This window comes from Arachis stenosperma, chromosome 10, assembly GCF_014773155.1.
Source record: "Arachis stenosperma cultivar V10309 chromosome 10, arast.V10309.gnm1.PFL2, whole genome shotgun sequence".
Lineage (NCBI taxonomy): Eukaryota > Viridiplantae > Streptophyta > Magnoliopsida > Fabales > Fabaceae > Arachis > Arachis stenosperma.
In genome coordinates, this window is record NC_080386.1 from 116268368 (window position 1) to 116294140 (window position 25773).

At 32.2% G+C, this 25773-nt stretch overlaps 1 protein-coding gene and 1 non-coding gene across 2 annotated transcripts; both read right to left on the minus strand.

The window, feature by feature from the left end:
• Positions 1-1111: 1111 nt before the first annotated feature.
• On the minus strand, positions 1112-2105 carry LOC130954826 (dehydration-responsive element-binding protein 3-like). The gene has a single exon (XM_057881599.1). It carries the CDS (start codon positions 1981-1983, stop codon positions 1267-1269), a length of 717 nt encoding a protein of 238 aa, XP_057737582.1. The 5' UTR covers positions 1984-2105; the 3' UTR covers positions 1112-1266.
• Positions 2106-22305: 20200 nt separating this feature from the next.
• LOC130958537 (small nucleolar RNA R71) lies at positions 22306-22413 on the minus strand. Its single transcript, XR_009077652.1, has one exon. It is a non-coding gene; the product is annotated as a small nucleolar RNA R71 (small nucleolar RNA).
• Between the last annotated feature and the right edge of the window lie 3360 nt (positions 22414-25773).

Sequence of the window (25773 nt, forward strand, 5' to 3'; positions counted from 1 at the left end):
ATTAATTAGAAAAAAGTTTTGGTAAATAGTGAAGTTGAATAAAAAATAACATTATAATTATTTTTTTTAAATGTAAATTGAATATAATATTTAAATTTTTAACATTTTTATCGTAAAAAATAAACACATATTTACTGTTTGGTTGAATCAATAGCTTGTATTTTCTCTTTCAAGTTACTTTTTGCCTTCAAAAAAATGAAGTAGCAATACATACGGTTTAAGTAGTAGTTGATGATTATTAATTCCAAAAAAAGAAAGTTTGAAGTGTTTGGAAGTAGCGCTTTCAATAGAAAGCTGGAAGTTTTGTCCTCCATGATAGGGCAAATCCCAATCCCTATTATGTTGCGGACTTGTGCGTGCGTCTCTTCTCTCATCATCTCATCAAAATTATTTGTCATTGTCTTCATTAACATCTCTCTCTCTCTCCAACCATGCATTTTCAGTGACATTTCAGAGAACAATATAATGGTGACCCAGGTACCATCAGATTTCAAATCTTATTCTCTCCTTTTTTTTTTTTTTACCTCAAAATATCCCCTTGCCAACCGTAAGCCACCATTCCAGCATTAACATTAACATAGCGTGTGATCATCATCACTTCCACTATCATGACATCACTAACGATATTTATTATTTTATTACTCCCAAACTCTCTTTTTTCTTTTCAAGATTTGGCGATTACAATCTGTACCTTATATAGTAACAGAAAATTAACGTAGACAAAGACTTTATTGTAGTGGACCAATTTAATTAGTATACGTGAGTACAATTATTACCTGGTGATGAACAATGAATTAGCAGTGATTTAGATGAAAACGCTTTTCAAATATGCTATTATTACTATACTAAATTTAGCCGCAAAAAAGTAACCACTATGAATTTATTTATATATATTATTTAATTTATTTTAATATATATTTATATTTTAACATATATTTTATATTAATAACTGTTTTAGTAGTTAAATATACACTAATCATAGTTAAACACTTTCAAGATCTCAAAATTCAGCTCCCAGAAATTTCATTTTCTTCTCTCTCTCTATCATGACTGAAATGATCGAAAGTTGAAGATAGAGAGAGTTTCCAATCTCTTAATGGAACAAACAAACTTATAACGTCCACCAAATTATCCTCTTAATTTATTCATAGACCATGTACAAATTAAACTGAGGAGAGAAAAGGAAAACAAAACAAAAGAAAACATTATTACAAAGAGACCACTCACAAGTAACAAATTAAACAAGAACCCAAAAAAAAAAACATATTAATTAGTAATAATATTATAATAATAATTCCAAAGCGAACTTCCAGAAGCACTTACAACACCATCTTCAACAACGTCCTCCTCCTCCGTCGACGCCGCCGCCATGCTCTCCGACGAAAACCAAGGCGGCGGCTGGTACATCCACCCATCCACGGAGTCAGCGAAAACAAACTCCTTATCCAACTCACCACTCTCCAGCCTGGGAAGCTCTATGATCTCGCTCAACTCCTCCTCATCGGAGCACAATTCCACCGACGAGGACGAAGATAACGACGACGAGGACGTCGTGGGAGAATCGAATTTGACCATTTTGGCGGCTTTTGCGGCCGCAGCTTGGACGTCGCGAGGGGCGAGGGAAGCGGGGCGGGGGAGGGAGTGTACGAGGTTGGGGAAATTAAGAATAGCGGCGGAGCCTTTTATGCTGAGGGCGGCGACGTCGTGAGCCCTGGCGGCCATTTCGGGAGTGGAGAATGTTCCAAGCCATATACGAGACTTCTTGCGCGGCTCTCTGATTTCAGATACCCACTTCCCCCAATTCCTCATCCGTACACCCCGGTACACGGGGTGTTTGTTAGAAGAATCTCGAATGCGCTTGGCAGTTACGGTTACAGTAGTTGCGGTTTCCGTTGCGGTTGCGGTTACAGTTTTTGCAGTTGAGTTTGAAGCACTACTGCTTTCGGTTTCTGAGCTGTTGTAATTTGGTTCAGTAATGCTCATTGTTTAGTTTGAGGGTAAAAGTGTCTTTTACGAGAAGAAAATTGAAATGAGTTGTGACACAAAGCTAAGGAAGACCCTCTTAGCTCTAAAAGCAAAGGCATGCAAATGCAAAGGAAGTGGAGTGAATTTAGTTAATTTGTAGTGACAATTGTTATAAAGCTCCATGGAGGACTTTCCTTGCGACCCCACAACGAGAAAATCAGTCCGCTTGGTCCCCTTCAATTTTTCACGTCGGCTGGGTAATTTTATTTTATTTCAATATACAATTTCATGTATGTTATCCAAATCTTATTCATATATCTGCTTTTTAATTTCCTCACAAGATAGAAACCATACGTTATCCCGTTATTATGGTTAAAATGAGCAAAAGTGGTTACTATCTTTTTTCCTATAAAAAGGAACTGTACTTGTAAGACACTATGCTCATGTTGAACTATCGGAAAAAATTTTATTATGCTTGCAATAACCTGCTCAGCATATTAAATACTCACATAAATATTCAACAATAAATCATAGTAACTATAGAATATGCATGGTAACGACCAAAATAATCGCAATTTAAAACATCTTAGTAGCATAATTTAAATATCTGGTAATAACAGCAAGAAAAGAAGGTGATTACTCAGATGAGTCAACATGCATGGGTCACCCTTGGTAGTAATTATCACGCAACTACCCTTATAACTTTTCTTCTTGAGTTTTTTTTTTTTAAAAAACTATTTATGATATTACCTATAGAAAATTCACTTTATCCTAATGTTTTTTACCTTGCAGGTAGGCCCCACTTTCACCTAGCTATGGCTATATGCGTTGTTCATTTATAATTTGTTGATTAGTACTTTAACTTAAAAGTTAAAATTGATCATTAAAATTTCAAAATACATTTACCCTTTTGTCAGGGTACATGCTTCAGTATTATTATTTTATGATGTATAAGTAATTAATTAGCACAGAATATGGCTGCGGCAAGGTGAGTTTTTTATTTTTTTTAGGTGGAATTCATTAATGTTTATGATGAGTTAGCAAGGACGACGCTCTAATGGTACGTTATTAACTAAGCCTTATTGCATGGTACTTTTGTAATCAGAATCTATGACATCATTGATGAATACTATATATGAAAATTTTCTGACATCTTCGTTGGAAAATTATTAAAGGGTGTTACTGTTTTGCAAAATGAATTGTTGCATTTATTCTGATGTTTCATATATATATATATATATATATATATATATATATATATATTGATTGAAGTCTTCAAAAAGAAAAGGAGATCAAAACTTTTTAATATTCAATTGAAAAGATTCCATCATATATAGATGATAGATGGATATACTTTTCTTAGTTAAATCTTAATTATGAAATGTGTTAGGTCTATAATTAGACTGCATTTGTTTATAGTTATAGGATATTTAAATAAAGATAGAGAAATATAAAATTATGTTTGGTAAAAATATAATCAGAGACATTATATTTAAAAATATTAAATTAATGTATTTTGTATCTATTTTAATAAAAAATATAAAAATATTAATAAAATATATAATTTATTTTTTATTTTTTTATTTTTTTTATTAATTTTTTATAATTATATTTTTATTATTATATTTTTTTTCAAATTTTTTAATAAAAAAATATAATAAATAAATTAGACTTTCTTATTTTATTCTAATTTATCACCAAATAAAATAAAATACACTTGTTGCTATTATTAGGCGGAATAATAATAGATAATATATTCATATTACGAATTTTAAAGTAATTATAAAGTTATCTTTAAATTAAATTAATATAAAAATTAAAAGAGTTAAATAAATTACTTCAAATATTAAAAATATAAAAAATATTGATCATCTGAATGTTTTTTAATAGATAATCAGAATGAACTACGAAATTGTCTTTTCCAAAGATAGAGAAATAAATAATCAATGGGTGTATGTGGAGATCCACTTATTACTTTGAAATGATTATTTTAAAATGAATTTCTATTAACACGAGCACATGCTAATTATGATTAATGCAGGGAAAATAATAATTAAAATTTATTTTATTTAACTTAATATTTATAAGTTTATATATAATATTTATAGTCATATATTTATTATATTTAATATTATATATTTATTCTAGTAATATTAATATATGCAAATAAAAGTCAGAAACGGCAAACTATGACTTTTTTTTAGTCCCAAACATTTTCGATAATTATAAAGGTTGAAAACCTTTTTTCCTTTTAAGCTTATGTAGACATAAATCAGAATTTATTTATTTGGTGGACATGGTCACATGGATAATAAAAAGAATTGTTTAAATACATTTTTGGTCACTGTAAAATACATGCATTATATTTTTGTTTTAGTTTCCATGATATCTTTTTTTTAATATTTTTGCTAGTAAATTTTCAAAGTTGTTAATTTTGGTCACGCTATAATTTTTTTCATTAAATAATAATAATAATAATAATAATATAATAATAATAATAATAATAATAATAATAATAATAATAATAATAATAAGTTAGATATTAATAGGGCACATCTTGTCAAACAGTTTAATTTGCTATGTGAATTTTTAACTTATTACGTTAGTACTTAACAGAGCAAACAAACAAGAGTTAAAAGACAATTTTAAAATCATAAAAAAAAAGACAATTTTAAAGTTTTATTAAAATTTATTATTTTTAATTATCACTTAGTAGTCATCAATTCAATTTTTTTAGTTTATTTTTTTTAGTTGTCTAGAGATTTAACAATATACTTTATTTCATACTTTTAAACATTGATGATTAACTAATAACCAAAAACAATAAATTCTAATATTTCTTTAACATTTCTCGAAAAAAAAATTACCAAAATAAAGAAAGAAAGATAAGAATCAAAAACTTATTTAAGCCCTCAGTTTCCTCTGTCTGTACAATTTGCAACTTAAAACCACCAGAATCTATACTCCAATATTTTGCTGTCTGCTATGCATCTCAACATGTTTGAGCCTAATTTGGATTAGTTAGAACTATGTCTACGACCCCTTTGTAGCACATTTGAATGTCTCAAGATGAAAAAGTCTTCAAAGATAGATCAATAAAGTTTAGAATATAATGAGTTTCCAACTGTGTCATCAAATTCTCTCCCTCTCTCTTATAAGTAGTTTAGGTAATTTCTTTTTTTTCTACATCTAGTAATGCACTTGTGAATTCCTACTCTTTTTCACAGGTTTATATTTGTTGTGCTATTGGATCTATTTGTAATATTTTTTCACATTTATCAATAAAGTTTGATCTTCTTTTGCCTAAAAAAACATTTCTTTAAGCTAAAAATTAAATACTGATAATACTAGAGAGAGAAAAAATCAGTCAAAACAACTTAAATTTATTTTATTTAATATTTATTTATTACCGAATGTATTAAATAAAGTCAAAATTAAAGTAGTAAGTTTAGACAAATTTTAGCTAAAAAATTTTGTTTCTCATGACTTTTCGATTAAATACTAGTATTAAATCAAACAAAATTCAAAACACAAAGGATAAAATCACATTAGCTTTATTGGTGTCAAGCTCATCAAAGCAAATTAAGTGTGTATTTGGATTACAGTTTGCAAATGAAAATTTTTGCAAATAAAAGTTTGTATAAAATTGATTTTGTAAAATTGATTTTGATCAAAAGTGAGTTGGTATTAACGTGGTTTATGTGTGGTAATATTTATTTAAAATGGATTATAGTTAACTAAATATTGTTTAGATTACATTATTCAAAATCACTTTTAGATAAAAAATTACAGAAAAAGACATGAATTTAAATAATTATTTTATATTATCTTATAATTTTATTTTAAATATTTAAATAAATTTTAATATGTTTATTAGTACTTTAAGTATTCTTTAGTACTCTAATAGGATTAATAGAATTATAATACAAAGTAAAAAAAATATTCCATAAAAAAATAACAATAACAGTAAAAAAACTCATATAAAAAAATCAGAAATTTTATAAAAAATAATAATAAAGAGAGTATTAGAAAAAAATATTATAAAATAAATAATAAACATATGAATATGAAGGACATAATTGGTATATAGAACATAAAGTTTAATCTAACGTGAAAATATCAACGAAAAAGGACAGAAATCACTTCTGCTTTTACAGGATAAAAATGTTGTCAAACATGAAGATGAAGCATTCAAAAACTCAAACGGACTTCTCTCTTCTCTAACGCAAATCCAAACACACCCCAAATCTAACATCTATTTTGAGTTGAGTTAAAAGGAGCATGGTTTCGCTAATAAATATGAAAGACACTTTTAAAATTTTTAAGTGGTAGATTTTCAATATTTTTTTTATACATTTACAGATATTATGAGTATTTTTAAAATCTTAATTAATTATTGTATTAAAAATCTCTAGTTGTCATGAAATCACTTATCACAAGAGTTTAAACTGATAGAAAAAGATAACATTAATGATTATATCTCTAACACTAATTTTAAAACATCAAAAATAGTAGATAAAACAATTATTATAAAAAGAAGTAAACAATAAAAAATAATAATAACAGAAACAAAATCGACTTATATCTCATCTGATCCCAACAGAGTGAGTTGGACCAAACAAATTTCCAACACCAAATTCATTTCATGTTCATGGACATCCCCATCTATAGGGTACTACTATACCACACGTTAAAATGTCTCCTACACCATTTTCATTTGAGGCTCTCATCAACTCTTTGTGTTGGCTATTAAATAAGAGAAATTGGGGAAGTGATTTTTGACTTTTCTTTTTTTTTTTTGTGTGGATATTATATTAACACTCTCATGTAAATATATTATTATTTTTTGTTTACAATATTTAATTTGTCACTCTAAAAAAACTATATTAATTAACATAAATAACCAAAATAATACATAGTTGTATGTGACCACTTAGACATACATTTTGAATACGTCTTGGATCAATTATATTTTGTAAAATGGAAGAAAAATACATTTAATTTGCGCTGAAATAAATTAACACAAAACATGTACATGGATCGCCAACCTATGCATGTGTGTGCTTTTAAGGCTAAGGTCAGAGCCAGCAATGATTTAGGTTTTGGACCCTTGTTTTTATACCTTGCCCTTATAGTATACGATACTGTACTATATAATTTTTATTATTTATTATTATTATTTGCCACTTGTAAATGATGAAGCAATATCCCTGTGGTCATTTCTACCACTTTAATTTTAATTTCATACGTGATGATTAGATGTAACGTAACTCTTTTAATTCATCGCTGGCTACTTTACTTATCCTAAGTTCAAATATCAAAACAAAGTAATGCAGTACGAAGTGATGCACTTTTAATAATCTGCAAAGTAATGCAGTCGTCTAAGACAGAAATTGCAAGCTAGCTAAAAGACATACGAATATACAAATATACAATTTTTCTTAAGTTTATTAGATAGAAATTGCAAAGTAATGCAGTCGCTGTATAACCTTTACACTAATTATTTTTCTTGAGTTTATTAGTTAAAGACATACGGATATACAATTTTTCCTTATCTTACGAAATTATGTATTTTTAAAATATAAATTATTAGGCTGCGTTTGTTTATAAAGACAGAACACTGTAAGATATAGAGACACAAATTTATATTTTACAGAAAAAATATAGACAGAGACAATATATTCAAAGACACTAAATTAATATATTTTGTATTTATTCTAATAAGAAGGACACAAAAACATCAACAAAGAACACATTTTTTTATTAATTTTTTATAATTATATTTTTTTATTATTATATTTTTTATCTCAAATTTTTAAATAAAAAAAATAAAAATAAATTAAATTTTTATAATTTATTATAACTTATTATTAAATAAAATATAAAAATACAAAATTTTATATTTTTATTTTTATATTTTATTTTTAATGTCTTATCTTATTCTATATTCTCAAAAATAAATGCACCATTAATTACAACGGTCATCGCCGATAGTTTAATGTTGTTAAAACAATATTACATCGTTAAAAAAATTATTTAGGTTTTACTAAGAAAAGTTTACTAATAATAATTATTAGAATCTTTCTAAGAATAAAGTAACTATTATAATTAAGTTGTATTTTATTGAAATGTAGTATTATATACGATGGAAATAAATGTAAACGAAAAAACAAAAACTTTTAAATAATATATTAATATATCGATATTTTAATAATTTTTAATTATTAATTTTAATTATAAAAATATATATAATATATAATTAAACGATTAAAAATTATTGAAATATCAGGTGTACTGATATTCTGGAAATTTTTCATTTATTATACATCGTTAATAACTTTACAACTTTGGCACATCAGCACATGCAAATTGAAAGGGTTATTTAAGTATTTAATTTATTACCTGTGATAAATGGAGAAACCCCACACATCGAAGAGACATTTCGGTGTCAAATTCATCTAGGCCCTTGTTCTATAGTTTTGTGACACGTAACAAATTTCCTTGTAGCTTATATAGTAGTGGTGCCATTGTGGGAATCAATAGTGAAATTATTCTTTGAGAATTAATTCTTTTAGCAAACATTTAATTCAATTTTATTTTAGTGGAAAATAATAATTAAATCTCTATAAAATTAAATTTTAGATTAATTAATCTTTAAAAAAATAGTAATTAAATTTTTTAAAATTGTAAAAGATAAATACAATATATTTTTTTATTGATTCATTATATAAAATTTAATGATAATATTTACGTGTATCATTAATTATAAAGATGTGTATATTTATAGAAGCTCAATATAAAAATAATAACTTTAAAACGAAGGATTTATAATAAATATAAAATAGGTGATGAGATTAGTTTACGAAAAATACTCGTATTATTCATAGACGAAAATTTACTATTTGTTATTTAAAGAATTTAATTAATATTTTTTTAGGAATTACTGAAATTGAAAATTTTAAAGATTTAATTATTATAATAATTTTTATTTTAATTTTTTTTCTTTGGTTGTTGGACGAAAAGAATAATGGTGATTTTCTAGTTAAATTTGTGGTTTAGACATAATTCTTTGCCTAACATGTATGCTAATAATAAAATCTTACCTCATTAAGCTAAGCTAAGTGAGATTAGCTTGATAGATACTATTCAAACTTTTTCTTTTGTATGTTATCCCTTGTTTTATCCACTTTAAGTATCTTTGTTTCGGCCCAAATAAACTTGAAGCCTTTGAATCCATAACGACAGAAAATTAAAATCATCCATGGATTGGATTGATGTATATATGTTTTGAATGTGCTTTTTCTATGTTTTCACAAAAGCTAAGAAAATTCTAAGAAGATGATAAAAATGTACCTAAGAAAATGAGCTGTATTTTTTTGTTGACGTGGACACCTTCTTCCGGAGCCCGTACGATGATCATTATTCTCAGTTGTTATTGAGTTATAAAATGAACATCACTCATATTATTTTGATTTTGAGATTTATCAAAAATTGAACTCTTAAACTTTTGAATTTAGAGTTCTCATGATACCATTCATTCCAAAAGTTTCAGCTGATAAAAAAAATAACACTAATGATTATATCTCTAATACTCCTTAAACTTTTATTGTACAAATATTCCATTAGATCTTTATACTTTCTCAATTATTTTATAATATTATTTTTATATAAATACATTTTCATATAAATAATTACTAAAATTTTATTATCCCACGTATACATTTTCACTCTCCACGTTGCAATTCAAAATTTCATTGAAGTGCAGGCACAAAATGCTCCTTTTGTTTTTGTTCTGCTTTTTGTTTATTAAGAGTACGGTTTATTTAAGAAGCTTTAACAATGAGACATTTGTGCTAAGTGCCCGACAAGGCGAACCTGAAAAGATCTTTTGAGGTTTTGCTACCAAATCTGAATTCTGTGCCAGGATTCCTGTTGTGGTGTTCAGTGGTGACTGGCTTGAAAAGAAAACAATGAACCTTTAATAATCTTTGAGCATATGGGACACATGCATTATATTATTGCACTTTATTTTTGAACAGAACACACTCATTATTATTGTTTTTGAGTTTACCAATGTGGTTCATTTACGACATCTATCTTGAGCTAGAATTTTAAATTCAGGCTGTGATTCTTACGGTATTGTCATCATTGCAGATATTGCAATTTATCAGATATATTTGGCAACCACGTTGAAAGAGGAAAAGTACGTTACAGTTTCTTGAAAGCTTTCATTTTTAGTTTGGTTAGTTTTTCTATCTATAAACGCATAAATGATTCTGATTATAAAATCACGTTTACAAGAAGCAAAAATTTCTAACTTCTGCATTGCACTAACCAGCTTTTAGCCATTGACATTTAACCTTTATTTTTTTTACCAACTTTATCCTCTATATATATATATTATTGTATTATTTATAAAATTCTTATTATTTCTCTTTACATGAGCTTTTTTTTTATTTATTATTTATATTTTTTATTAATCTTTTATTTGACATTAGATATTTTTATAATGGTAATTTTTGTGCATTATATTTATTATTATTTTTTTATAATATAATTTATTGATTCCATTAAATAAAATAAATTAAACAAAAAAATTAACCATAAATAATAATTATAGTAAAAAATTATAGCATACTAAAAATACTAAAAATATACTATATAAAAATATATAAGAAAAAAATATAAAAAAATTAAATATATATAAAAATACCATTATAATTTAATGTCATATCCTTTTTAGTAATTATCTATCTAAAAGTGATTTTAACTAATATTATTCAAACAATATTTATTTTATCAAAATCAATTTTAGTATATAGTTGCCAAACATAAATCATGTTGACACAAACTTATTTCTACCCAAAATCAATTTTATAAAATCACTTTTATTCAAACTCCAGTTTAACCAACCACAATCCAAACACACACTTAGTTGTTACAATTTCACGTCTATCAACAATATACATTGTTTCAAGGGTATACTAGCATGAAAAAGTAAAATTTTGGCCAAAAATGAAAATTATACTTTTACCGAAGAAAAAAATTGTCAAAAACATTTATCATGTGTAATGTACATGTTTTTATAAATTTAATAAAAATATTCACTCAGTATTTAATTTTATTTTTTATTAATTTTTAATTATATTTATAAATATTAAGTCACTTCATATTTTAAATGAATTTTTTAATATAGGTAAATTAAGTCTAATAAATTATTAATAGAGATATAATTATTTATATAACTTTTTTTATTAATTTAAATTTTTAAAATATTTTTTTTTGAGTGAATACCTCACCCGACCCTGATAATTATCTCAAAAGAATTACGAGACCTTTGACAAAAAAAATACCCAATTCGGCTTCTGATTTTTTTTGGACTGATTAGTCCGTGTGACAAAAAAACAACCTTGACTTTTTTTGGCACAAAAGCTAATCAGTCCCATAAAAATAAAGTTTAGGAGCCGGATTAGGTATTTTTTTTGTTAAGGGCCTTATTGTCTTTCGAAATAATTGTTAATGGCTGTTTAGGGTTTTTTCTCTTTTTTTTTATTTCTTGTAGGATCTCTAATTCAACATATTAAAGATTAATTTGTCAAAAATAGAAGTTTTATTTAAGGATTTATTGCTGTCAATGAATTGATGTATGTCGTACAAGACAATATTTAAACTTCTAACACTTGCTTAATCATAAATTAATCACTCGACTAATCTAACTTGGTTAATACATACAACTGGTTGTTGAATAATACGATTACAAATCACAATTAAAAATTTAAACTACGGATTGCACTATATTCTGTAACGAATGAGTAGTGATGACAATGAACGTTGAGCGATAGTGGCAAATGCAGATTATAATACACACTTAGAAAATCTTACACTTGAGCGTTAAAAAAAAAAAAAAACTACATATAGCAGCACCTCCTTAATTAATTAATTAATTAGCATCAAGGACCTGATCATGGCATATATACATTTATTGAGAGCTAGAAATTATTGAGAGGAAACTTCCCACACCTTAATAAGTAACTGAGTCCTAAAATTTTCCTCCGCCTTAAAAAAAAAAAAAATGAAGAATTGCTTGGCCACGCACGCACCATCATGCATATTTATTGCGATTGAGAAATTGTTGGGAGGAAACTTCCCAACTTAAACGTGTAAAATTATTAGTATTTATTTGATATGTCACATGTGTTCGCTCACTTATAAAGACAAATGTATATATACAGTTTCATATAATTTTACGTATGATTTCAAACATTGATCACATTAATTTGTATTGCATTAGTTACAATGGTTCTATGAGAAGCAATTAAATTAACAAAGAGAAGGTATCAAATATCAATCATTATTTCCTTGTGGGTACATGGTAGGAGATTTATATAATGCTATTGCATTTATTTATATATGCCGCATACATATGATATGCAATAAGCTATGCTTCAATGGCAGCTCAAATTAATGGGTACTAAAATGGCTATTTATGTCACAAACACATAAAAGAAAGTGACTGCAACGTTTGTAACACTTTCATGGCTGCTGTAGGATTAAATGTTCATGGCCTACCATAATGAAACATCTTTATCTTATATATTATAACAAAAATACAAGTTCAAATGCTTTATTTAAAAAGGTTGCGTTTAGATTCTATCTATGAAATAGAATATGGAGATAAAGAGAAAAATGCTGATTTTTTTTTTTTTGATAGAAAGATTTTGTGTCTCTGTTTCTTTATTTCACCACAGTTAAACAAATATTTGGGTTTATTACTTTTGTATTTCTATATTTAAAAATTTATCCAAACCCATGAAATGATGTTTCGGCTGGCTATAGATAGTGGTAAGACCTATAGATTTTTATCCATCCTCATGAACTGAGAAAGTTAAGAGTCCTTAGAGAAAGATGCTGTTTCATCTTTGCTTTCTGTCACTTGTATTGTCATATATAATGGAGGAATAACTGAATAAGTAACACTATCGCACTATTAAATCTTTTGAGTCATTTAATAATGTTATCTTATGAACCCTCATGGTGATTTTACTATATCAAGGTTTTAAATTATGATTCAGTTGCAATTATTGTTCTTATGTCAGTTTATAGAATACTCATCATACGAAAATGTAAGATTGGAGTAAATAAATGATTTGATAAATTTATATAATTAAATTAATTAATATAATATTTGTTTACATTTTCCTTAATTATAATAATCTTCGTATGAATTCCAATGATCATATAACAAATGCGAATTTAAAACCTTGGTACACGTACTCTGTATGCATTGTCCGCATTGTGTGGGGCCCGGTATGATGATGTTTTCTTCTAATTAATGCACTGCTTCATGCTCAAAACAGTGAACAAAAATGTACTATTAGTTCATCTTTAAGCAACATAGCCATGGATGCAAATAAAAAAGTACGAATATTTGCACAAGTTTTCCTGTCTATATCCCCCGAAACTCATGCTATTCTAAATTTGATAAGATGCTTTGTCGCAAGCTCCTCGAAGTTGAAGGACACAACACAAGTTCTTTTCAATTTCTTTATATAAAATATGTATAATATCCACATTTAATTAATTATTTCAGCATCATTTATTCATATAAATAATACTATTATATTTATATTGTCATTTTTTAAATTCATTAACACTGTATTAAAAAAAACATTACTCAAATCTTGAAACCATATTCATTTAATTTTTATGGAACACACTCTTAAAATACATGAGTTAAGCCTATTTATTAGCAAGATTACTTAATCAAGATAATATTTCTTAATTGTTAAGAATCAAAGACAGTGTATATAGCCACATAATTTTTAGGGGTGTAAGTTATTGAATTGGATCAAAAAATACCGTAAAATTGAATCGAAAATTACAACAACCGAATAAAAAATCGAAAAAATTGGTTTTTTTTTTCGAATTAAACCGATCGGTTCGGTTTGATTTTCGGTTGGTTTGGTAGAAACTGAACCAAACCAAACCGAAAAAGATGCTGCATAGTAGTTCCTTTTACTGATTTACCCTTACTGATTTAACCTAGGTATAAAACCTTAAATTTAAATACCCTCACTCTCTTTTCCTTTCACTCGCGCAGTCACCCACTTACCCTCAGTCCTCACTCCTCACACAGACACCCACTCACTCGCAGGCCACAGCTCACTTCCATCTTCCATTCTTCCTCCTCCATGCGGCCATACCTGAGAGAATGAGAGCATAAGAGAGCCATAGAGTCAGAGAGCGTCGTCCACTATCAAGGAACTCCTCCATCGTCGCTTGAAGCGTCGCAAGTCATCCATTCATCTCCGTCGTAGGGTCGCAGGCGTAGCAAAGAGCAGCATCGTCCAATTCGCGTCCTCGTGTAGTACTGAGTCCACGTTGTAGTCCAGTCATAGGCCGCCGCAACAAACCCTAAGTCGTGGCAAGAAACCCTAAGCGGAGCAGCACTCTGGTCGCCAAGCCCTCTCCTGCAAAAAGCACCTGAACAATGTCTTCTTCGGAAGTTAGAATTTGATTTTCAAATTTTTTTTAATTGATTAGTTAAATTAGTTAAATTCACAAATCATTATATTGCCATAGTATATTAAATTTAACTTGTCCTGATTGTTGTTGCTAGTCTCTTCTTAATTAAGAAGATGAGTTTGATTTCTAATTTTAGTCTCTAAGGGTTGTTACTGGTTTGTGCTTAATTAAGAAGACAAATTTGATTAAAATTATTGTCTCTGATGATTGTTGTTGTTAGTTTGTGCCTAATTAAAAAAATGAGTTTGATTGAAATTTTTTTGCAGAATTTTTATTGTTGTTGTTTTTACTAAAATCTGTACTCGGTGAGTGATGATAAAAAGTGGGTTACTATCTGCTCTTGTTATCTTGTTTACCAAACTCTGGTCTCTATTTTATCCAATAAAAAAGTTAACAATTTTTCTTAATTTCTACTAAACAGCTTTAATTATTTGGTTAATTTGTTTGCTGATATAGTGTCTAAGTGGTTATAGGAATTCATATTTGTTGCTACTATTTTTCATATAAAACTATATTATGAGACATGGTTTTAGAATTGATCTTACCTCATGCTTTATATTTATATTGCAAGATTGAACTGTCTGGTTTATTTATAGTGTTAGAATAAGCTTTTGAAATTTTAAAAGGAAAAAAAGAGATATATCCAATACAAACCGTAAAATCTAAATCGAAAGAAAATATCTATTTGCTTCTAGTAAAACACAAAAAATAGATTTTTTTTTTCAGATTATGCTAATATATATATATATATATATATATATATATATATATATATATATATATATTCAGCTTTCAAGGGTTTTTGTCCATCTCTCGCCCGTAAAGTAAACCTCTTCCTATTTAGGGGGTTGAGGCGAGAAATGGCTTGATGAACCGACGACTTGTGTATTGATTTCCTACTATTAATTCTGCTCGGGATCCTATTCTGGGATTCCAGCGCTCCCTACGCTTACTAAAAAATCTCATTTCTTCATTCTCATACTCAAAAACGGCAACTCCAAAAACGACAGATACATTCTAAAAAGAAAGAACTCCATCCGATCCCTATCACAAGACTCTGCTAAGTGGTAACATGATGTATAGAGTTTGACACCTGCCCGGTACTGGAAGGTCGGAAGGAGAAGTGTTATAAGCTGCTAATATATATATATATATATAAGCTAACTCAAACTCAAGAAGTAATTGTATTTTTTTTTTGAAATAATATCCATTATAAAGATACAGTAAATATGAGTGCCTTTTCTTTGTTTTCACATGGACCATGTGATTTTATATGTGTGCCTTTATTTTATATGATTTTATATGGCTGCATATATATGTCTGTCTTTTCTTTGTTTTCACGTTACTTATATATGTGTGCCTTTTTTTTGTATTTCTTTGAGCATATATATGTGTGCCTTTAATTTGTTATCTTGTTTCATAATTTGTTATTTAATAATTAATATGTTTCACAATTTGTGGTTGTGGCTTAAATGTTGGAAATAATATTTTTTCACAAGTTTAAATGTTAAATTTATTGCTGGAAACAATACTTTTGGTGCTGTTGATGAGTTAAAATGCTAATTTTTCATTGTTATGTTTATATATATGCAGCCAACAAACATTGAACAGCCTAAAGAACCGACGACTGAAGTTGAGGATGAAAATATTGAGTCTGTGGTACGTTCTTCAACGGACAGTGGCGTGTTTACCAAACTCCCGTCCCATCCTAGATCAAAGAATAGGAAGGTTGATTCAACTAATGTGGGTGCAATTTTGCAAGCAACTCCTATAAATCCAGCTCCAAGCACTGTGAAAACTGATGAAGAGGATGGCAAGGATGATCCCAATGAAGGTAACAAAAAACCTTCTAAACCTAGATCTTAGACTTGGGAACACTTTACAAAGGATCCTAAGTCCAAGCCATCACATCCTAGGGCTAAATGTAATTGGTGTGGTGCATCATATGCATGTGACTCTCATAGAAATGGTACAACTAATATGTGTTATCATTTGTTGAATTAATGTAAAAAATTTTCTAGGGACTCGAATGACCCTAGTCAAACAATCCTTACCTTCCAACAAAAAAAAAAGAGGGTAAAGGAGTATTTACTGTAGTTACTTTTGATGCTGAAATGTGTAGAAAAGCCCTTGCTAGGATGATAATTGTTGATGAGCTACCGTTCAAGTTTGTTGAGGGGGAGGGATTCAGATTCTATATGAGTATTGTGCAACCTAGATTTCCACTTCCGAGAAGGATTACTGTTGCTAAGGATTTTTGGACTCTTTATATTAGTGAGAAGAATAGGTTGAAAACTGTGTTCAAACAACCAAATCAATCTGTTTGCTTAACTACTGATTGTTGGACTTCTGTGCAAAATCTGAATTATATGTGTCTCACTGCTCATTACATTGATCATGATTGGAAATTGCAAAAGAGGATTATCAATTTTTGTCTTATTAAAAATCACAAAGGAGAAACAATTGGTAGAAAAATTGAGAGATGTCTTTTGGGGTGGGGGATATCTAGAGTGTTCACAATTACTGTTGATAATGCTAGTTCTAATGATACTGTAATATCTTATCTAAGAACTAGAATGGAGGATTGGAATTTACATCCTTTGAAAGGAGAGCATTTTCATGTTAGGTTTTGTGCACATATTCTTAATCTTGTTGTTAATGATGGATTGAAAGAGATGCATGAATCTATTAGCAAGATAAAAAATGCTATTAGATATGTGCGTGCTTCCCCTAGTCGCATGAATAGGTTAAAAAATTTCATTAAGGAAGCTAGGATACAAGACAAGTGTATTGTTCAACTCGATGTTCCCACTAGATGGAACTCTACATACACCATGCTTGAAAGTGGTTTGAAGTTTCAAAAGGCATTCAAGAGGATAGGGGAGAGAGATACAGAATATGTTTTAATGCAAGGTGGCATTCCGAGGAATCTTGATTGGGACAATGCAAAACACTTTATGGAATTCTTGAAATTTTTTTATGATGTTACAAAGAGTGTGTCTAGTAGTTTGCTTGTGACTTCTTCTCAATATTTTCATGAGTTTTGTAAGATCTTGCGAGTGTTCAAGGCTTCTTGTGGTAGTTGAGATCCATTACTTGGGAGTATGGCTAAGAGGATGAAGCTTAAGTATGATAAGTATTGGGGTAACATAAAAAATATCAATATGATGATTTTTATTGCTGTGGTTCTTGATCCTAGATACAAGTTGAAGTTTGTGAACTTTAGCTTTGAAAAGCTATATGATAAGGATGATGCTGATTTTTTGGGTGCAAAAGTGAAAGAGACCTTCTCCAACATGCTTGAATGCTATGTGAATGCAAATAATGGGGGTAGATCTTTTACTTCAGCAATAATGGATGGTGCATCAGATGTGGGAGTACCTGATGGCGACATGACTGGTGATTTTTTCAAGGAGGTGCATTTTCATGCGATCATCAACAAGAATGAGGTGGATTTGTATTTGATGGATGGTTTAGAGAAGTCTCGTGATCAAAATACTTTTGACATAAGGTAAATTCTAGCAAGTATCCTATCTTATCCCAAATAGCTAGAGATGTCTTAGCAATGCCGGTCTCGACTGTTGCTTCAGAATCAGCTTTTAGCATTGGTGGAAGAGTGCTTAACAACTATAAAAGTTCTTTAACTCCAAAGACAGTTGAGGAATTGATTTGCACACAAAATTGGCTTCGTGCTTCTCCAATGACAACTGATTTTGAGGAGCTTATTGATGAGTTTGAGAAACTTGAATTAGGTATGCAAAAAAGAAATTTGTAGTTCCTTTCATGGTTTATGTTTATAATTTATAATCTATATTATGTTTATGTTTATAATCTATATTGATTTTATTATTTTATTTTTGTAGAAATTGCACCAACCGAGAAAGATGATGATGAGTCTAGTGTGGATTCAGATTAAGCATAGTGGCTGTTTGGTTTTTATTTGGTTTAAAGTGACTGTTTCATTTTTTAGTATGTTTTAAAGTGTGTTTAAAAAGCAGCAAACCAAATGGTTGATATGATTGTAGAACCGATCAGGTCGGTTCGGTTGGTTTTCGGTCCAAAATCGAACCAAACCGAACCGATTACACCCCTAATAATCTTGCATTGTAACTACTTGATAATACCACTTATTTGATGGCGTCATTAATGAGCGGATAATTTGTACGCTTTTTGGCATTGTTTTTAGTATGTTTTTAGTATCTTTTAGTTAGTTTTTAGTATATTTTTATTAGTTTTTAGTTAAAATTCACTTTTCTGGACTTTACTATGAGTTTGTGTGTTTTTCTGTGATTTCAGGTATTTTCTGGCTGAAATTGAGGGACCTGAGCAAAAATCTGATCCAGAGACTCAAAAGGACTGCAGATGCTGTTGGATTCTGACCTCCCTGCACTCGAAGTGAATTTTCTGGAGCTACAAAAGCCCAATTGGCGCGCTCTCAACGGCGTTGGAAAGTAGACATCCTGGGCTTTTCAGCAATATATGATAGTTCATACTTTTCCCAAGATTTGATGGCCCAAACCGGCGTTCAAAGTCACCCTCAGGAATTCCAGCGTTAAACGCCGGAACTGGCACCTAAATGGGAGTTAAATGCCCAAACTGGCATAAAAGCTGGCGTTTAACTCCAAGGAGAGTCTCTACACGAAAATGCTTCATTGCTCAGCCCAAGCACACACCAAGTGGACCCGGAAGTGGATTTTTATGTCATTTACTCATCTATGTACACCTTAGGCTACTAGTTTTCTATAAGTAGGACCTTTTACTATTGTATTTTCATCTGGAGATCTTTGAATCTTAGATCATTGGGAGGCCGGCCTCACGGCCATGCCTAGACCTTGTTCTTATGTATTTTCAACGGTGGAGTTTCTACACACCATAGATTAAGGTGTGGAGCTCTGCTGTACCTCGAGTATTAATGCAATTACTATTGTTCTTCTATTCAATTCCGCTTGTTCTTGTTCCAAGATATCACCTGTTCTTCAACTTGATGAATGTGATGATCCGTGACACTCATCATCATTCTCACTTATGAACAAAGTGACTAACAACCACTCTTGTTCTACAAGCATACGAGGCTTAGTGAATATCTCTTGGATTCCTGATACACGATGCATGGTTGATCGCCTGACAACCGAGTGCTCGCCTGACAAACGAGCTAGCCATTCCGTGAGATCAGAGTCTTCGTGGTATAGGCGAGAACTGATGGCGGCATTCAAGAGAATCCGGAAGGTCTAACCTTGTCTGTGGTATTCTGAGTAGGATTCAATGATTGAATGACTGTGACGTGCTTCAAACTCCTAGCAGGCGGGGCGTTAGTGACAGACGCAAAAGAATCGATGGATTTTATTCCGGCCTGACCGAGAACCGACAGCTGATTACCCATGCTGTGACAGAGCATAGGCAACGTTTTCACTGAGAGGATGGGAGGTAGCCACTGACAACGGTGAAACCCTACATGAGCTTGCCATGGAAAGGAGTAAGAAGGATTGGATGAAGACTGTAGGAAAGCAGAGAGACGGAAGGGAAGGCATCTTCATACGCTTATCTGAAGCTCTCACCAATGACATACATAAGTATCTCTATCTTTATCTTGATGCTTTATTCGTTTATCACTATACCCATTTGAGTCTGCCTGACTGAGATCTACAAGGTGACCATAGCTTGCTTCATACCAACAATCTCCGTGGGATCGACCCTTACTCGCGTAAGGTTTATTACTTGGACGACCCAGTGCACTTGCTGGTTAGTTGTGCGGAGTTGTGTTTATGCCATGGTATTGAGCACCAAGTCTTTGGAGCCATTACCGGGGATTGTTCTGTGTAAAAGTAGTGATCACAATTTCGTGCACCAAGTTTTTGGCGCCGTTGCCGGGGATTGTTCTTGAGTATGGACAACTGACGGTTCATCTTGTTGCTTAGATTAGGTATTTTTCTTCAGAGTTCTTAAGAATAAATTCTAGTGTTTCATGGTGATTTGTTGAAATCTGGCTGGCTGTGAAGCCATGTCTAATCTTATTGGACCGAGGTTTCAACTAATCATCACAATAGCTTGTTGATTCCTATCAATCTTGCTATTGGAGCAATGATCTGCTAAGGCTTGGCTGGCCATTGGCCATGTCTAGTGTTTTGGACCGAAGCTTTCTTTGAAAGCTTGGCTGGCTGTGAAGCCATGTCTAATTCCTGGACCGGAGTCTTAGACTAGCATTGCAATGATTCCTGGAATCCAAATTGAGAATTCTGAAACTTTATTTTCTATTTCCATATAATTTTCGAAAAAAGCACAAAAAAATTATAAAAACCATAAAAACCACAAAAAGTTTTTATGTTTCTTGTTTGAGTCTAGTGTTTAATTTTAAGTTTGGTGTCTTGCATGCCTTGTTTATTTGATCTTGGTTTTATTTTCAAGTCAATAGTACAGGGAACTGAAGATTCAGAACATGCAGCAGAGGAATTACACAGAAAAAGCTAGGCGTTCAAAACGCCCAGTGAAGAAGAACAGACTGGCGTTTAAACGCCAGCCAGGGTACCTGGTTGGGCGTTTAACGCCCAAAAAGGTAGCATTTTGGGCGTTAAACGCCAGAATGGATACCATTCTGGGCGTTTAACGCCAGGATGGCACTAGGGGGAAGATTTTGTTTTTCAAATCAAATTTCTTCAAGTTTTCAAAGTTTTTCAAAATCAAATCTTTTTCAAATCATATCTTTTCAATCAAATGTTTTCAAAATCAATTTCTTTTTTTTTTAGATACTTGCTAACAATTAATGATTTGACTAAACATTTCAAGTATATTGCCTTTTCTGTTGAGAAAGGTTTAATGTTTGAATCATATCTTTTCTTGTTAGGCAAGTCATTAATTTTTAAAATCATATCTTTTAAAATTGTTTTCAAATCATATTTTTCTTAAAAATTGTTTTCAAATCAAATCTTTTCAATCATATCTTTTTCAAAATAAGTTTTCAATCAAATCTTTTTAATTTCTAATTTCAAAATCTTTTTCAAAAATCACTTGATTTCTTTTCCACTTTGAATTTTCGAAAATTATCAATCAATTTTTCAAAATGTTTTTGACATCTTTTTAATTAATTTTCGAAAATTCTCTTCCCTTCTTCTCACATCCTTCTATTTATGGAGTATAACTCCTTCTTAATGCACAATTCGAACTCTATCTAATCAAGTTCGAATTCTTCTACCTCCTTCTTCTATTTTTCTTTTCCTCTGACACCTCAAGGACTCTCTATACTGTGACATAGAGGATTCCACGTTTTCTTGTTCTCTTCTCTTTCATATGAGCAGAAGCAGAGACAAAGGCATTCTTGTTGAAGCTGACCCTGAACCTGAAAGGACCTTGAAGCGGAAGCTAAGAGAAGCTAAGGCACAACTCTCTGTTGAGGACCTGACCGAATTCTTCAAAGAAGAAGAACCCATGGCAGCCGAAAACAACAACAATGCAAGGAAGGTGCTGGGTGACTTTACTGCACCTACTCCCGACTTCTATGGGAGAAGCATCTCTATCCCTGCCATTGGAGCAAACAACTTTGAGCTTAAGCCTCAATTAGTTTCTCTAATGCAACAGAATTGCAAGTTCCATGGACTTTCATTGGAAGATCCTCATCAGTTTTTAGCTGAGTTCTTGCAAATCTGTGACACAGTCAAGACTAATGGGGTTGACCCTGAGGTCTACAGACTGATGCTATTCCCTTTTGCTGTAAGAGACAGAGCTAGAATATGGTTGGACTCACAACCTAAAGAAAGCCTGGACCCTTGGGAAAAGCTAGTCAATGCCTTCTTGGCAAAGTTCTTTCCACCTCAAAAATTGAGTAAGCTTAGAGTGGAAGTCCAAACCTTCAGACAGAAGGATGGTGAGTCCCTCTATGAAGCTTGGGAAAGATACAAACAATTGATCAGAAAATGTCCTTCAGACATGCTTTCTGAATGGAGCATCATAGGTATTTTCTATGATGGTCTCTCTGAACTATCCAAGATGTCTTTGGATAGCTCTGCTGAAGGATCTCTTCATCTGAAGAAGACGCCTACAGAAGCTCAAGAACTAATTGAAATGGTTGCAAATAACCAATTCATGTACACTTCTGAAAGAAATCCTGTGAACAATGGGACTGGTCAGAAGAAAGGAGTTCTTGAGATTGACACTCTGAATGCCATATTGGCTCAGAATAAGATATTGACTCAACAAGTCAATTTGATTTCTCAAAGTCTGTCTGGAATGCAAAATGCACCAAGCAGTACTAAGGATGCTTCCTCTGAAGAAGAAGCTTATGATCCTGAGAACCCTTCAATGGAAGAGGTGAATTACCTAGGAGAACCCTATGGAAACACCTATAATTCTTCATGGAGAAATCACCCAAATTTCTCATGGAAGAATCAAGAGAGACCTCAACAAGGTTTCAATAACAATAATGGTGGAAGAAACAGGTTTAGCAATAGCAAGCCTTTTCCATCATCTTCTCAGCAACAGACAGAGAATTCTAAGCAGAACCCCTCTGACTTAGCAACCATGGTCTCTGATCTAATCAAAACCACTCAAAGTTTCATGACTGAAACAAGGTCCTCCATTAGGAATTTGGAGGCACAAGTGGGACAGCTGAGCAAGAAAGTTACTGAACTCCCTCCTAGTACTCTCCCAAGTAATACAGAAGAAAATCCAAAAGGAGAGTGCAAAGCCATAACCATGGCCGAATCTGGAGAGGAAAGAGAGGAAGTGGACGCCACTGAGGAAGGCCTTAATGGGCGTGCACTGACCTCCAATGAGTTCCCTAGTGAGGAACCATGGGAATCTGAGGCTCAAAATGAGACCATAGAGATTCCATTGGATTTACTTCTGCCATTCATGAGCTCTGATGAGTATTCTTCCTCTGAAGAGGATGAGTATGTCACTGAAGAGCAAGTTGCTAAATACCTTGGAGCAATCATGAAGCTAAATGACAAGTTATTTGGAAATGAGACTTGGGAGAATGAACCTCCTTTGCTCACCAAAGAACTGGATGACTTGTCTAGGCAGAAATTACCTCAAAAGAAACAAGATCCTGGGAAGTTTTCAATACCTTGCACCATAGGCACCATGACCTTTAAGAAGGCTCTGTGTGACTTAGGGTCAAGTGTAAACCTCATGCCTCTCTGTAATGGAGAAGCTAGGGATCTTTGAGGTACAAGCTGCAAGAATCTCACTAGAGATGGCAGACAACTCAAGAAAACAAGCTCATGGACTTGTAGAGGATGTTTTGGTGAAGATGAGGACCATTACATCCCTACTGATTTCATAGTCCTAGAGACTGGGAAGTGCATGGATGAATCCATCATCCTTGGCAGACCCTTCCTAGCCACAGCAAAGGCTGTGATTGATGTTGATGGAGGTGAACTGATCATTCAAGTGAATGAAGAATCCTTTGTGTTTAAGGCTCAAGGATATCCCTCTGTCACCATGGAGAGGAAGCATGAAGAGCTTCTCTCAAATCAGAGACAAACAGAGCCCCCACAGTCAAACTCTAAGTTTGGTGTTGGGAGGCCACAACCAAACTCTAAGTTTGGTGTTGAACCCCCACATTCAAACTCTAAGTTTGGTGTTGGGAGGTTCCAACATTGCTCTGAGTATCTGTGAGGCTCCATGAGAGCCCTCTGTCAAGCTACTGACATTAAAGAAGTGCTTGTTGGGAGGCAACCCAATGTTATATTTTATATATTTTCTTTAGTCATTTTATGTTTTTTGTAGGTTGATGATCATAAGAAGTCACAAAATCAATTGAAAAAGCAAAAACAGAATGAAAAACAGGAAGAAAAACAGCACACCCTGGAGGAAGAACCCACTGGCGTTTAAACGCCAGTGAGGCTAGCAGTTGGGCGTTTAACGCCCAGTCTGGCACCATTCTGGGCGTTTAACGCCAGAAAGGGGCACCAGACTGGCGTTAAACGCCAGAAAAGGGCAAGAACCTGGCGTTAAACGCCAGGAATGGGCACCAGCCCGGCGTTTAACGCCAGAAATGGCTCAAAACGTGATTTTGAATGCCATTTGGTGCAGGGATGACTTTTCCTTGACACCACATGATCTGTGGACCCCACAGGATCCCCACCAACCCCACCACTCTCTCTTTTCTTCACCCATTCACCAATCACCTCAATACCTCTTCCCCAAAAACCCTTCACCTATCAAATCCCATCTTTCTCTTCACCACTCACATCCATCCTTCATAAAACCCCACCAACCTCACCCTTCAAATTCAAACCACTTTCCCTCCCAAACCCACCCATAATGACCGAACCCCATCTCCCCCCTCTCCTATATAAACCCTTCTTCACCCCTTCATTTTCACACAACCTAAACACCACTTCTCCCCCTCCTTGACCGAATACATAAGCCAGTCCCTTCTTCCTCATTTCTTCTTCTTCTACTCTCTTCTTTCTTCTTTTGCTCGAGGACGAGCAAACCTTTTAAGTTTGGTGTGGTAAAAGCATTGCTTTTTGTTTTTCCATAACCATTTATGGCATCCAAGGCCGGAGAAACCTCTAGAAAGAGGAAAGGGAAGGCAAAAGCTTCCACCTCCGAGTCTTGGGAGATGGATAGATTCATCTCAAGGGTGCATCAAGACCACTTCTATGAAGTTGTGGCCTTGAAGAAGGTGATCCCCGAGGTCCCCTTTTCACTCAAAAAGGGTGAATATCCGGAGATCCGCCATGAGATCCGAAGAAGAGGTTGGGAAGTGCTTACCAACCCCATTCAACAAGTCGGAATCTTGATGGTTCAAGAGTTCTATGCCAATGCATGGATCACCAAGAACCATGACCAAAGTGTGAACCCGGATCCAAAGAATTATCTTACTATGGTTCGGGGGAAATACTTGGATTTTAGTCCGGAAAATGTAAGGTTAGCATTCAACTTGCCCATGATGCAAGGAGATGAACATCCTTACACTAGAAGGGTCAACTTTGATCAAAGGTTGGACCAAGTCCTCACAGTCATATGTGAAGAGGGCGCACAATGGAAGAGAGATTCAAGAGGGAAGCCGGTTCAATTGAGAAGGCATGACCTCAAACCCGTGGCTAGAGGATGGTTGGAGTTTATCCAACGCTCAATCATTCCCACTAGCAACCGGTCCGAAGTTACTCTAGACCGGGCCATCATGATTCATAGCATCATGATTGGAGAAGAAGTGGAAGTTCATGAGGTCATAGCTCAAGAACTCTATAAAGTGGCGGACAAGTCTTCCACCTTGGCAAGGCTAGCCTTTCCTCATCTCATTTGTCACCTCTGTTATTCAGTTGGAGTTGACATAGAAGG